Source organism: Pan paniscus, chromosome 4 (genome assembly GCF_029289425.2).
Source record: "Pan paniscus chromosome 4, NHGRI_mPanPan1-v2.0_pri, whole genome shotgun sequence".
Classification (NCBI taxonomy): domain Eukaryota; kingdom Metazoa; phylum Chordata; class Mammalia; order Primates; family Hominidae; genus Pan; species Pan paniscus.
Window position 1 is genome coordinate 74655720 of NC_073253.2, and position 14770 is coordinate 74670489.

The 14770-nt window shown below is 37.4% G+C and overlaps 1 protein-coding gene across 1 annotated transcript in view; it reads right to left on the bottom strand.

Moving 5' to 3' along the window:
- Positions 1 to 14770, bottom strand: part of SPEF2 (sperm flagellar 2) — a 197891-nt gene that overhangs the window by 135360 nt on the left and 47761 nt on the right. Inside the window, exons 9-10 of the mRNA XM_034960179.4 lie at positions 12887 to 13074; positions 9919 to 10087 (exon numbers count right to left, since the gene is read on the bottom strand). Of these exons, the coding sequence (XP_034816070.1) occupies positions 9919 to 10087; positions 12887 to 13074 (357 nt within the window). The remainder of the gene's footprint in view (positions 1 to 9918; positions 10088 to 12886; positions 13075 to 14770) is intronic.

Here is a 14770-nt window from a genome sequence, read left to right on the forward strand (position 1 = left end):
ATTTAAGATGTAATATATGAAAAAGTTTATTAATTTGGATCTTTCTAACAAACTATGCCAGAGACTTAACAGGGAGGAAAGAGATGTTGTAATGCCATTTTTAGGTATAAAAACAAATTAAAGTATTTCAATTTTCTGATGTTTTATCTCAGAGGAAAGATGGAGGATATGTCTTAATTTTTTAAATAGAAATATCCCCAAATCACCTAAAACAAATGGGTAACATCACTTAGGGAAAAATAAATCCCTTGAGAACATTGACTATATTCACATTACCAAAAATCCTATGGTTGCAAATAGTTTTTCCAAGTGAATCCATGTTTGGGAAGAGATCTGTCACACTTGAACATGGGTAGCAATAGATTAGAGCTGGTCAGAAATTCAAATAAGTAGCCTGAAAGATGCCAGAAAACTAGGCAGGAAATAAGTCAGGTTTAAAACAGTCAGGAGATGGCAGGTCCTAAAAATCCAAGCACCTGGGCTGAGTCCTGGAGTGGGGAAGAGCAGCCCATGTCAATGGGTACGTACAATCTGCTCTATGGCAGAAGCTGTTTGTGACCTGGTTAATTTCATATTCCTAACTGGGTATTTGCCTTGGGTGTCCTAGACTAGTATGAGCCAGCTGTGTTCCACATGACTGGCAGATGAGAAAAACAAGCTGCAGATGTTCTAGCTCTGTTTGTGGCCTCTATTGCCCAGAGCCTCCTCACTTTGCTTCCAAGCCTTTAATGTGTGTCCTGTTCTGTTCCAGTTCTGCCTAGCTTCCAACCTGCCAGCTTTGTTTTCATTTTCTAGTCTGGTCCTCACCCAATCTCAGTTTTGATCATTGGCATGCTCAAAGGACTTGGCTTGATCCCGCCTCTGTCTCTTCCTGTTTCTGGCCACATCAGGGAAATTATCTTGACTGTCTTGGTTCCACTTCTAAGAATTAAACCCCTGGCACTGTATCTCCTGGCTGACCTTCCTGCTGGGTCTGTCCTGGTCTCCTACCAGAGGGAATAAAATACTACAGAAGTATACCTATTGCTAGGGTAGAATGAAAAGTCTAGTGGCTATATTCCAGTTACTGTGCCTGGGGAATATGGCACTCAGAATGAAGCCATACTCCATGGGAAAGTAGTAAGGTAACACTTTAACTTTTAGAGCCTCTGTTGTCATCTCTTCCAGGGCTTTCTGTCCTCCAACTACCCCCAAACCCTGACGAAATCTGGAAGAACTGCCTAAATTTTATTCAGATTTAAACATTTGTAATAACTTCCCAGGTTTCTTAGAAGAGGCAGAAAGTGTGGTTATTTATCTTCCCTAAGGGGAGTTCAGCTGTGTAATCTGGCAGCCCCACAGGGTTTCTTGAACACTGTATGGGACCTGTTTGATAGCCAGGTGACAGTGGAAAAGATTGATGCTGCCACATACTGCCTTAGACAAACAGGCAAAGAGAAGAGAGGATGATTAGCTGAAGTGCAGCTGAATTCTGTCTTCTCATCCAGGAGCTGTCATGGAATGGGCTCTGCGTTGGGGCCCAGTTTCAAGAAGGCCTCAGAACAACTTTGGAAGATGAATTGATCCTGTTGCATGAGCCTGGAAGCCTTGTTAAGTCACTTGACCTCCAGTCAGGTCAGCGTATGGTTAGCTACCCGCACACATCTTTCTACCAGACACTCTGGCCTTCAGATTCCAGAGGAGCCAGTGGGCAGGGGTGTCTATCTTTCACTGACATTGGCAGGGTGGGTACACCTCTAGAGAGAAGGTCACATCTCTTGCCAGGAAATGCAGAGTCTGAGCAATCGAGGGAAAGGCAGAGGTTAGCTCAACTTCATCTGCCATGTGGACCCCCATGCTGAGCTGAAGAGTGTTCTGGTTAGAAGCAGATTGTGGGTGGCCAATGCCTTGCCTAAGGAACTATATCATGGTTAATTCTGGATCATCAGGAAATCTAATGAATTTGACCTGATTCAATAATGTCTTTCACTCAGTAATCTGATCACTTCTGTTCCAGGAGTAGCCTTCCTCGGTCTGCCCTAATCTAATGGTACGAAAACAGGCATGTTTAATTTTAGCCTATTGCAAAAGAAGACCCAGGGCAGTAGACTGCATCTACCTTATGCTTGTTTTTGGAGGGAAATTTACACTGGCCACGGTCAATACTCAGCGTGTGACAATGGTCACTGTCAAGGCCTGTAGGCCCACGCTGGAGAGAGCCTGGCACCTCACAATGCAATCCAATCACTCCAGCTTGTCACATATTCAGAAGTTCAGAAAGCTCAGCAGTGACAGGTTTATTTTTCAGAAACGCTGAGCTACAAATTACTAATATATCAGGCAGCCAGAATCACTGGGCTGACTGCAGGTCTGATTACCATGGGTAACTGACACTAAGCCATTCTGGGAGATCCTCTCCCTTAAAAAGTTACATTTCAGTGCTGCTGAAATTCCGTGACCAATCAGATGCAGACAATAGGTAGGGGCTTCTGATTAGCACTCTGATTTCCAGCTGTGCTCGAAGTGACTCAGGAGATCAGTGGAAAAGTAGTTCAGTCACCCCAAAATGATAGGTTCCTACTCCTTGTTCCATTCTCTATCCCTGGAAAGCCACCATGGCCCTTCCAAGGCATTGAATGTGGCACACTGAGAATTACAGCAGCCCAGTGCTTTTCAAAGCACAACTGCCTGGGTCAAACAAAGAAACAAACAAAAAATAAGACTCTAAGGTCACTGCATTGCTCCCCAAGTGCCCTTGAGACTGAATCACCCTGGACTTCATATCAGATTTCTCCCTGTTCTGGGGCCACCAAACAATTCTGATGGTGGTGGCTATCCTTATCAAAACAGTAAATGTCATTCCCCAACTGCTTAAACTATGCTTTATTTATCAGTGAGGTGGTAGCCTACCTCAGGATCACTTTTATAGTAATTTCCATGGTCTTACTATTTAAAGGAATGTTTCCAGAAGTATCTACGTCTGAATTCACCTGTCTACTGCTATTACCTAGCCAGGGATAGTAAGAAAGACACTTTTGGTTGGAATTTCTCTGGTGTCACAAAATACATAGGCATTATGACTTGTTCTGCCTACCTTGTAACTGCAAAATTCACACAGTATTTTTCCACATGGAATACCCTCTTCTATAATGACTACTGCCACCCTCTTTATTTCACTGCTAAGATTGATACCTCAAAGAGGTATAAGCCACCCCCAAAAAGCTTAGAGGTGACATTGATCAATGTGTCAAAGACTACTATAGGCCCACTGTACCAAATAATATGGCTGACAAGTCCTGACACCGGACAGGGGTGGTGGCGTGGGGGCGGTCTTTTAGGTGGGAGAGTTTATGGTTCTCAGTCCTACACATCTGAGCCAAATTAAAATTTAAACACTTTCTTGGATCCATTCAAGTTTTCAAGATCACAAACCCCATTGTGTTCTTCCTAAATTTATCTGTTAAAACATAGCTTTAAAACATTTTTTTTTCTTTTGAGTCAGAGTCTCACTCTGTCACCCAGGCTGGAGTGCAGTGGCACGATCTTGGCTCACTGCAACCTCCGACTCCTGGGTTCAAGGGATTCTTGTGCCTTAGCCTCCCAAGTAGCTGGAATTACAGGTGCCCGCCAAAATGCCTAGCTAATTTTTGTATTTTTAGGAGAGATGGGGTTTCACCATGTTGGCCAGGCTGGTCTCAAACTCCTGACCTCAAGTGATCTGCCTGCCTTGGCCTCCCAAAGTGCTGGGATTACAGGTGTGAGTCCCCGCATCCAGCCTATAGTTTTAAATTTTAAAACTTTATAGCCAACTCTAAAATCCTAGCTGGTAATTCTGAGGAACTGATTGAATGGAAAGTGGGCTTGATGCATAGAAGCTGGCTCCTGTAGTTGCCAAAGTAGGTAGAGAACAAACCCAAAACTCAGTAGTAGAAAGCCCAGAAAAGCCCTGACCACCATCTCTTTCCCTGGTCCCACAGAGGAGGGAGCTTGGAAGAGGGCTGGCTTCTCTCTATGTGATCAAGAACAAATAAAAATGAGTGGTGGACAATCACTCTGATCTTATTCATGTCAGGCATCCAGGACTCCTCTCTTTGGTTTTGTCCTTCTCACATTCCATTCCACTTCTATCTGGCTGCCAACTTTTTGGAAACCATTTCTCAATTCTGGTCTAACGTCTTGAACTTGATACCTTAATTCAACAATTTCTACCATGGTTTTCAAATGAACTTACCTTGTCTCCAGTGTTAATAATTTGAAGTCAAATACCCTTCACATGACCCAAGTTCATCTTCTATTCCTGCTATTCCATAGACACAAGTCCCAGACCCCTATCAAGCCCTCTGAAATCCTTGGCCTACAACAATTAGAAAATAGCCTTGTTTCTTGGTAACCACAGACCTAGGGCAAATAGAGCCCTCTTTGAAAACTAATACATTGATGTTCTGCTCTGTTAAGTTAGAATCAGTGTGCTTGATTACTACAAATAAGAATCCTGGCTAACACGGTGAAAGCCTGTCTCTACTAAAAATACAGAAAATTAGCCGAGTGTGGTGGTGGGCGCCTGTAGGCCTGTAGTCCTAGCTACTGGGAGGGAGGCGGAGCTTGCAGCCAGCCGAGATTGCGCCACTGCACGTCAGCCTGGGCGACAGAGCAAGAGCGAGAGCGAGACTCCCTCTCAAAAAAAAAAAAAAAAAAAAAAGGAATCCTAACCAACCAAGATACAATGAGGCTTAGTCTACAAAAGCTATAGCCTTACCATTAGTGAAGGAATTTAGGGAGTTAGAGGTAACACTGTAAACAAATGGAGAAAAGAAACTGCACGTATGAAATGGCACACTCTTAAAAACTAAACTAGAATGATATGAGAATATTTCTTTCAACATCAATCTTCCTTCCCAGCTCCTTTCTATTTTGGAGGCTGATCATGATTCTTATTGCCTATCTTGAGAAATGTTTGTATTTTAGGAAGTGCTGATGTCTTAATTCAAAGGAATGATATTGTGAGGCATTGAGTGCAATGACAGGCAGAATTTTTACAATAGAATAATAGCCTTAGAGAATATCTCAGCCTTCATCATATAAGCAAGTGCTTACTCTGTCCACTTAGAGGTCAGCTGTATTCCTCCATATCTGAAAATAAAAGATGAAACCATCATATTTTTCAGGGCCCTCCAGTACTACACAATGCAATTATATACATTTATATTAAAATGAATAATTATAATTAATGCTCAGGTTCATCAATAGAAGCATCTTCATAGTCAAAAGACAAGAAAATTAAGACTTGTTGGCAAGAAACAGAAGAGGCCATAAAACAAGCAACTTCATGTGAAATTAAAAGTTCCTATACTTAATTAGTAAGTTTCCATATTGTGACATTTTGTAAGTATCCTGAATAAATGCATATATTATGGGCTGAATGTTTGTGTCTCCCCCAAATTCATATGTTGAAGCCCTAACCTCCAATGTGATGGTACTTGGAGGCTAGGCCTTTGGAATGTAATCAGGTTTAGATGAGGTCATGAGGGAGGGGCTCCCATGATGAGATTAGTTTTCGTAAACCATCATTCTCAGCAAACTATCGCAAGGATAAAAAACCAAACACCACATGTTCTGACTCATAGGTGGGAATTGAACAATGAGAACACATGGACAAAGGAAGGGGAACATCACACACCAGGGCCTGTTTTGGGGTGGGGGGAGGGAGAGCCTTAGGAGATATACCTAATGTTAAATGACGAGTTAATGGGTACAGCACACCAACATGGCACATGTATACATATGTAACTAACATGCACGTTGTGCACATGCACCCTAAAACTTAAAATATAATAATAATAATAATAAAAAAAAGAATTTGGAAACACCAAAAAAAAAAAAAAAAAAAGAAGAAGACGAAAAGAGAAGAGCTCACTCTGTTTCTCTCTGCCCTGTGAGAACACAGCAGGAAGGCAGTCTTCTGTGAGCCAGGAAGAAAGATCTCACTGGGGAGTCAAACTGGCTAACACCTTAATCTTGGGCTTCTCAGTCTCCAGAACTATGAAAAATAAATTGCTGTTGTTTAAGCCACCCAGTCTATAGTGTATTATTATAGGAGCCTGAGCTGATCAATGCAATGTATATGTTTTAAATGTAAAAAAGTGATCGATTCACATGCCCTTAACATTCATCTACTAAAATCTATCACTGTGCTTGGGTCAATTATCCAGGGATGTCTTTGGGCCACACAATTCAGATGAGACAGGAAAACAGAGAACTCCATGGCTCATTTAGTCCCATATTTCTATTCTTTGGTGGAAAAAGACCTGGTGGTAATAAAGGTCATTGTAAAAAAACTGGGGGATAGGTATCCATACATGTGCTGTAGTGACAGGCGTACACATGTTAAACCATAACATATACAACCACATCTTAAAGTCTGGTTGATGGAAAATCATAAGCCAAAAATAATGTTAATAAAAATGTACATTATAACACACACTGTAGGGTTAATCCAATAACCACAACAAACTCACCCGATCGTGAACTTAAACAGTAATTTGCCATTAAAGGCAAAAAATAGCAGCAATTAAAAATCATGAACAACTTAAGACAACATGGATGATGTGCTGGAAATGAAATATCCTTCCCCCAAATTATAGAAATTCCAAGTATAACTTGGTTATGGGCATGCACAGTAGAGCTCTGAAAATGGTTGAGTGCTTTGTGGCAGGGACTTCTTAGAAAAATCCAAATCTTCAGGAAACCATAGCCATGAGCTAATTTTAGTTTATGAACACTAAATTTTAGTAACTCTTAAACTCATTCAACTAGTAATTGCTAGTAAGCAGCTTATATAAAAGTGAAACGCTATGAATTGCAACTCATTTGCTAGTAAGACCCACAGAAAGGATTTGCATTAGGGGGAGTTTGAGGTTCACTGGCAGGAGTCCACTGCATGATTGAGAACCACTAGCTGCTGTGTGGGGCTGTGCTGCCAGCTGCACTAGAGGAATCGGGCCTCCTGGCTTAGCCTGCTACCCATGGTCCATTGGGCTTTAAGGGCCCTTCCTCACTTTCTACTAAATAACTCAATGTTGTTATGCTGTGGTAGTTGCCTAGGAACCCCAGAGAGGTCTGGCTGCTCCATGATGCTGTTCTTGCCTCTTTCCTGGGAGAGAGAAATGTTATTTCTAGCCACTGGGGTAGAGCTCCCTCACATTCAGTCATTCTCACATAAATAGAGTGTGATGATTTAGGAAATAATGTTAAGACATGAGTCAAATTTTTGGCAGCTACATATGACATGTACATAAGCAAATATCTGTTTTAATTGCAATTTCTAGGTACAATATTTAAAAATTTTAAGCATAATAGCTTATTTGAACAGAACACGGGCTTCTAAAAGCACAAACTCAAAACTGGGAACTGTCAGTTCTTTAAAGGTAGAGGGTATGGACATCAATTAAGTATGCTAAGAATATAAACTTTTTGAAGATTAATTTCTGAATAATACATTTGCTTGAACATAATGTTCATTATAATGTTATTGAACATTATATATAATGAACATTATTATGTTCAAGCAAATGTATTACACTATTTGTTCAAGCAAATGTATTATACTATTATACTATCATTCTTTATTTTTAGATCTTTGGTCTCTTCAAGAACTTGTCCTAAATGTTTCCACATACAAGCAAAAAATAAATGTTTCAACTTGTAAAATATATTATCTGGCTTAAATAGTCTATCACAAGAGGCAGCGGAACAATGCATCCTGGCTTATCTAAAAGAAACAGTTGTCCACATTTGTCATTATTAAATTTGTTCAGGAGTTTTAATGCAAATGTATTACTTAGAAATTAATACATTTGCTTGAACATAATAATGTTCATTATATATAATGTTCAATTACATTATAATGAACATTATATTCAATAACATTATAATGAACATTATGTTCAAACAAATGTATTAATTTCTGAGTAATATATTTGTATTAAAACTCCTGAACAAATTTAATAATGACAAACGTGGACAACTGTTTCTTTTAGATAAGCCAGGATGCATTGTTCCGCTGCCTCTTGTGATAGACTATTTAAGCCAGATAATACATTTTACAAGTTGAAACATTTATTTTTTACTTGTATGTAGGAATATTTAGGACAAGTTCTTGAAGAGACCAAAGATCTAAAAATAAAGAATGATAGTATAATAGTTTACAGTATATCCTAAAACCTGTATATGGCATATTTTCCATTATGGTGTCGAAGGGAGCTTGTGAAAATATATTATAAATCCTAAGGTAATTTTCATTTCTAGAAAAACAGCGAAGTCAATACACAAAATAAAGTACATTGCTAGACGCTCACAAACTCCTAACAAAAGTTGACAATTTTCTGCAAAAGAAATGCATCATCTGCTTCAGGATGTGGGTAAGACAAGCATGTTCCTGTGGTAACCATTTCTCATACAAGGAAAATAGCTAAAGAGACAAAAATCTTTGCTAAGCTGCAGCCTACTAGGTCTCCTGCTTTGTAAGAGCAACAAGAATAGAGATTGAGCTGTTTAACAAGTAATTTAGAAATAAACATTCGATGAACCAGTAAAGTCTGTCAAATAAAATGACTTAATTTACAATGGAAAGAAATACCTTAACACAGGTTGATACTGTCAAAGCATTTTATTACATGGCATTATACTTTAGGTGGATGTAATAGGTCTAGTATATTTTACAACCGTACAAAACAAACATCCACATATATCTTTTAAGGTTCTAGTCAATCCCTAATAATAATTCTCTTAGTGCTACAAATACAAATTCATTTAATTAAAATATAGTATACATTTAATTTCTCATAATCTCATATTTTTCCTTATCTTTTAACCACAAGGTTATCTTCTTGTAATATTTACTTGTTAGTGTTATTTTGCACTTTTCTTTGTTCATTGTAATTCATTCATTTTATTCACCCTTTGTCCCACAAACCTTTGTTGAGTATTTACTATCAGTGAATAATTAGGTCAAATAATCTTTTCATAGATTTTTTTCATGTTGCACTTACTGACCTTCCGGGACTCATTTTGTAATTTTTCTAATAAAAAGCCTCACTCCTCATTCCATTGCTGTTGATCCACTCAAAACTTCTATCCAAAAGCTATGATTGTTACACCTTTACTTCTAAGGGTGAGATGGAGTGGGATGGGGAGAGTAGGATGGTGAGGAAAGAAATGGATATGTATTATATGCATCCAACATGAAGTGCACTCAGCTAAGTGTTTAGCTCATGTTATTTTAAATGAAGTAGGTATAGTAGTATTCCCTTTCCATTAATTGAAAAATGGAAATCTATTAGCCCTTAATGAACTGGTCACCTAAGGTCACACAGTTAGTAGTTGGCAATTTCAGTAATGTAGCTCTAGTCTGTCTAATCTCAAAGGCTTTACAACAGTTCTTCTAAAAATCACAGTTGGCACCCGATACTTTTTATTTCAATCTTTGAATAAAAGATTGTTTGAATCTATGCTATTCATAAAACCCAGACCTCCTCCTCTTTCATTTTGCCTGTAAAAAAAGTCTATTATTTAGATTGATTACAAAAGAAATACTTTTTAACAATGGTTTTTGAAGCAAAAGTACACAGCCCATACAAAGAAAAATGCTAATAAATAAATTAAAGCATTTTAAAAATTCTGAAATCTGTCTACCCAGACAATTACGATGCTTGATGTTTTTTCAGACCACTCCCCTAAGATTACTAGGAACAATAGATAATAGCTTATGTATAGTTTAAGCATCCAAAAAGTAGTACAAACATACAAATTAAAACAAGGGAAAATGCAAACAAAACATGTCTATTTTTATTAGTAGAAATGAAATAAGGAATATCACAAAATTAATGTTAAAGAAAAAGGATTTATTATGTAGCATTCTAATTATTTCATATCAGTAGGTACCTTATATTCTTCATAATCATTGGTATCTAGCAAGTCCCTTTTCTCCAGTTCTGTAAGTTGTTCTCTTGAGGGGTCAGCAGGTAGTGTCTTAACAGAGGCTTGTTCATATATGGGTTTTGCATTAAAAAATAGTTCCTTCCAATCATGCATCAACTTATACGGAATCAGACTATCGCACAAAAAAAAGGTAGAGATGAATCAATGGTTAGTCAAATACAGATTTTAAACATTGGTATTTTTATTATATTTATGTAATTAGCTCACTTTCATCAGACAGAAATAATTACTGAAAAATGATCTTAAAGGTTACCATATGTGCAATGACAATAAGACTAATATATATGAGATTTTTCTGTTACAAATCATTTACAAAATGTAAACCTACTTTTCTCTTAAAGGGGCCTTGAAAAGCACTCAGTTTGTTCGTTTTGCACAGGAGGACACTGATACTAGAGCATTTAAATAATTTCCTAAGGTTGCATAGTAAGCTGATATCAGAGCTGAGAATTAAGGAACCTAAGTGTTCCGACTGTACTCAATATTTTTAGATATATTGTTCTGCTATGAAACAGTCAATAAAAAAGTGAAAAGAGCCAGTGGCATAAAGTAACAATCATTCTTCAAACCCACTAAGTTCCAGACATTTTACTAGCTATTAGAAATATAATAGCAAGTGGAATACCTGGACTTAAATAGCAGACTCTGGGAAAGAAGGGGAAAAAATAATTGCGTACATAAATGAAAGTTTTGAATAAGAATTACACAATGGGAAAGTACAACAGTATGACTCAACTTAACTTGTTGGTTCCAGGAAGGTCTCTTTAAAGAAATGACTGCTAAGCTGAGTCCTGAGGAATGCTTAGGAGACAACAAGGACAGAGTGACGGGAAAATGGTTTCAAGACAAGATGTGTGAAATGTCCTGACATGATCATAAACAGTTGGACTAGAACCTGAAATTACAACTTAAAAAGTAGTATTTCATTCTGATTCATGCTACAACATGAAAGGACCTTGAAGACGTTATGCTAAGTGAAATAAGCCAGACAGAAAAAGGACAAATATATTATTCCACTTATATAAGGTACCTAGAAGAGACAAATTCAGAGACATCAAGTAGGATAGAGATTATCAGTGGCTGGGGATTGAAGGGGATGAGGAGTTATTATTTAACGGCTACAGACCTAACAACTTTTCCTGTTTAAAAGGCTGTGTGTTCAGGGGTCTTGAACTCCTGACAAACCTCAGATTCAGGTACTTCTCCTTTTTGCTTTCTCCACCACTTATTAGGGCTTTAAAAAGCTCCAAAATTACCTGTTTCCTCCTAATAACCTTTTAATATTCTCTTTCAATATGACTTACTATGACATTTGTAGACATTCTATGGCTTCATGATTGCAACCCACTAAAGTAGTCCACGTATTTTGAAAAAAACTATAGAAGAAAAAAACCTTAGCTATCTGACCTTTACTGTAAAATTCTTTTCACATTTAAGGATATGAGGAGAGAAACAGATAAAATGGCAAAAGTAGGAACATTTTTAAAATATGGAGATCCATATACCCTTTACCCAGTGTCTCCTGATTGTAATATCTTGCAAAACCACAGTACAATATCACAACCAGGATATTAACATTGATACAGTCAAGATACAGAACCTTCTATCACCACAGAACCCATCATGTTGCCCTTTCAGAGCCACACTCACTTCCCTCTCACCTCCATCCCATTCTTAGCCCCTGGCAATCACTAATCTGTTCTCAGTTTCTATAACTTTGTCATTTCAAGAACGTTATATAAATGAAATCACAGAGCATGTAACATTTTGAGACTGGCTCTTTCCCACGCAGCCTAAGTATCTGGAGATTCATCCAGATTGTGGCATGTATTAATAGTTTATTATTTTATATTTCTCAGCAATATTCCATGATACGAATGTATCACACTCTATTACCTGTTGAGAGATATCTGGATTGTTATCAGTTTTAAGCTATTACAAATAAAGGTGATATAAACATTTGTATACAGGTTTTTGTGTGAATTTAAGTCTTAATTTCACTAGGATAAATGCCCAGAAGTGTAATTGCTAGGTTGTGTGGGAGTTGCATATTCTGCTTTTTAAGAAATTGCCAAACTGTTTTCCAGAGGGGCTGTACCATTTCACTTTTCTCAGCAGTAATGAATAGTGGTTTTCTCCAGATCCTTGCCAGTATTTGGTGTTTTCATTTTTTTAAAAATTTTAACCATTCTTATAGGTGTGTAATGATATATCATTGTGATTTCAATTTGAAATTCTCTAATGACTAACAAGGGTGAATTTTTTTACTTGTGTATTTGTCATCTAAATATCCTCTTCAGTGAAATGTCTTTTCATATCTTTTGCCTATTTTTGAACTGGCTTATTTTTTATTGTTGAATTTTGAGAATACTTCATATATTCTAGATATTAGTCTTTTGTGGGATAGGCAGTTTGAAATATCTTCTCCTATTCTATACATCCTTTCATCTTTTTCAAAGCAAAAAGTTTTAATTTTGAGGAAGTCCAACTTATAAAGTTTTGTCTTTTGCAGAGCAAAAATTTTTAATTTTAATGAAGTCCAATTTGTCAAGTTTTCCTTTTATGGATCATGCTTTTGGTGTCAAGTCTAAGAACTTGTTGCCTAGTCATAGAACCCAAAGATTTTCTCCCATTTTTTTCCTCAAAGTTTTATAGTGCTATGGGTTACATTTAAGTCTATGATCCACTTTAATTTTCATAAAAGGTGTGGAAAAAGGCATATATGCATCTTAAATAAAAATAGTCAGTGAGTAAATCAAGTCAGTAATCAAGGTCTCCTGGACCCCACCTTTTAGTCTTTTCATGAATCATTTTTCTCTCTCTTTACTTATCATCCTAGTATCTATTTTACAATCTTATCCTTCCTCATTCTCTATCATGTCTCTACTGTTATTATGAAAAAAATACTTACTTATTTGTCAACATTCGATAGTCTGCCACTTTAGTGGACAAATCAACTATTTGATCCAAAATTTCTGCACATACTGAATAATGCTTTTCATAACGAGCTTGAGCTCTTTCCACAGCAATCTGATCATGAAATCTCTTTTCTTTAAGGAATTGTTCTTCAAAGTCAATCTTGGCTTGTTTTGCCAAAGCCTAAAAAGGCAAAAACATATTTTTAAGTCACTATAATTGAATCAAATAAAAATAATGTCATCATTTCAATGGCCAAAAAGTCTTTCAGTAGAATGAAACCTCTTCTCACACCAGGAAAAAAATTAATCATGAATGAACACTTTTTTCTTAATACATTAGCACTTAATGCAAAGACAATATTGGAAATATCCTACTCTTAGCTTATCTTATCAACAAAGCATAATACAGTCAGAAGTGATCTAACTGGGGAAAGCCCAATGTGGATTAATGAGGAATTGGATCTTAAGCCTTCAAAAAGAAGACCTGAGTTCACCGGTTGCAAATAGGGATCAGAGAGAAACAGGCAAGTCTGTGCCAGACCCTAAGCATAGCTGACCCCTCCCTCCCACCTCCAAAGTGCCAATTTGGACACATCTGCTATAGCCATTGCCCTCTGTCTTTCAATGGGAGAGTTCTATAATACTGGTTTATACTTAGAAAATATTTTAGAAAGTCCCAGATTATACTGGCTTGAGAATATAACATATTTGCCAACAAATGTTAAATGTGTTAATTACAAACCCTCTACAGATACAGCCTTAACAAACTGATGGCATTCATTTGTAGGAACATCTATTTATGTAGAAAGCAATGAAACACTTAGCTTGTTATCGCCCTCTCCTTAGTGCATTATTATTTTGTTTAGGGAATCTTTTCTTCACACAAGGTACAAAGGTTGAACTCAGTCCAGCCAAGCTGAGGATAACATAATACTTAATAAGTGGGATTCAAATGGCCAAATATTGCTTTTCAGATAGCTATGCCAGCTTCTTGAGAAATTCAGTTACATGCTAGCCTGCTCTAGGAAAAAGACTTCCCTCCTGTAACAACCCAGTGAGTATCAAACGGAAGTAAACTTGGGCTTTGGAGGAGCTATGGTCGAGTTCGAGCCCTAGATTTTATATAGAATTCAATTTCTAGCTGTGAGACCTTGGGCAAGTCATTAGTCTTCTTGTGTCTCTATTTCCTCAAAGTCAGGATATTAATAGTACTTAGCATACCCCAAAAAATTACCAAACCATCTCATCAGAACAAATATTTCCTATTATGATACTATTCATAAATGACTAGATGTGTGACAAAGGATTGCTGTGTAAGGTCCACCATTTGTTTTGCTATTACTGTTTTATTTTGTGTGCTTTTTTCATTTTTGTTGGGAAAGGGGTTAAGCTGGGTGATCACTAAGGTCAGTTCTGTACATTTGACAGATTCAGGAATTACATCAGAGTTTGTTATTCTTGTGTTACTCTGTATACCCTGTTTTTATGGAGAAAGAGTACAATTTAAGTACAAAGCTTTATGGCATGATTCATGAAGTGAAGAATTCAGAGGAAAAATGAATCTAAGAGAGCAGAAATATCCAATGAGAATTCATGGAAAGAGTGACAAAAAAATGGATCATGAGGTTGGTTTAGTACAGAGTTCTCTGAAACACATGGAAATATTTAGGATGTGAGGGAAAAAACCTTTAAGGGAATGGTAGAATGTTCCTACCAGTAATAGTATAGCTTTCAACCCTGGTTGCTGCCATTGCCTGTCTCCGCATCTCCCTCTTTCTCTTCCTCCCTTCCTCGCTCCCTCCCTCCCTCCCTCTGTTCCTCTCCCTCCCTTCATCCAGCTGTCTAGTCTTCCTTCTCCTTTTCTATATCTACCATCA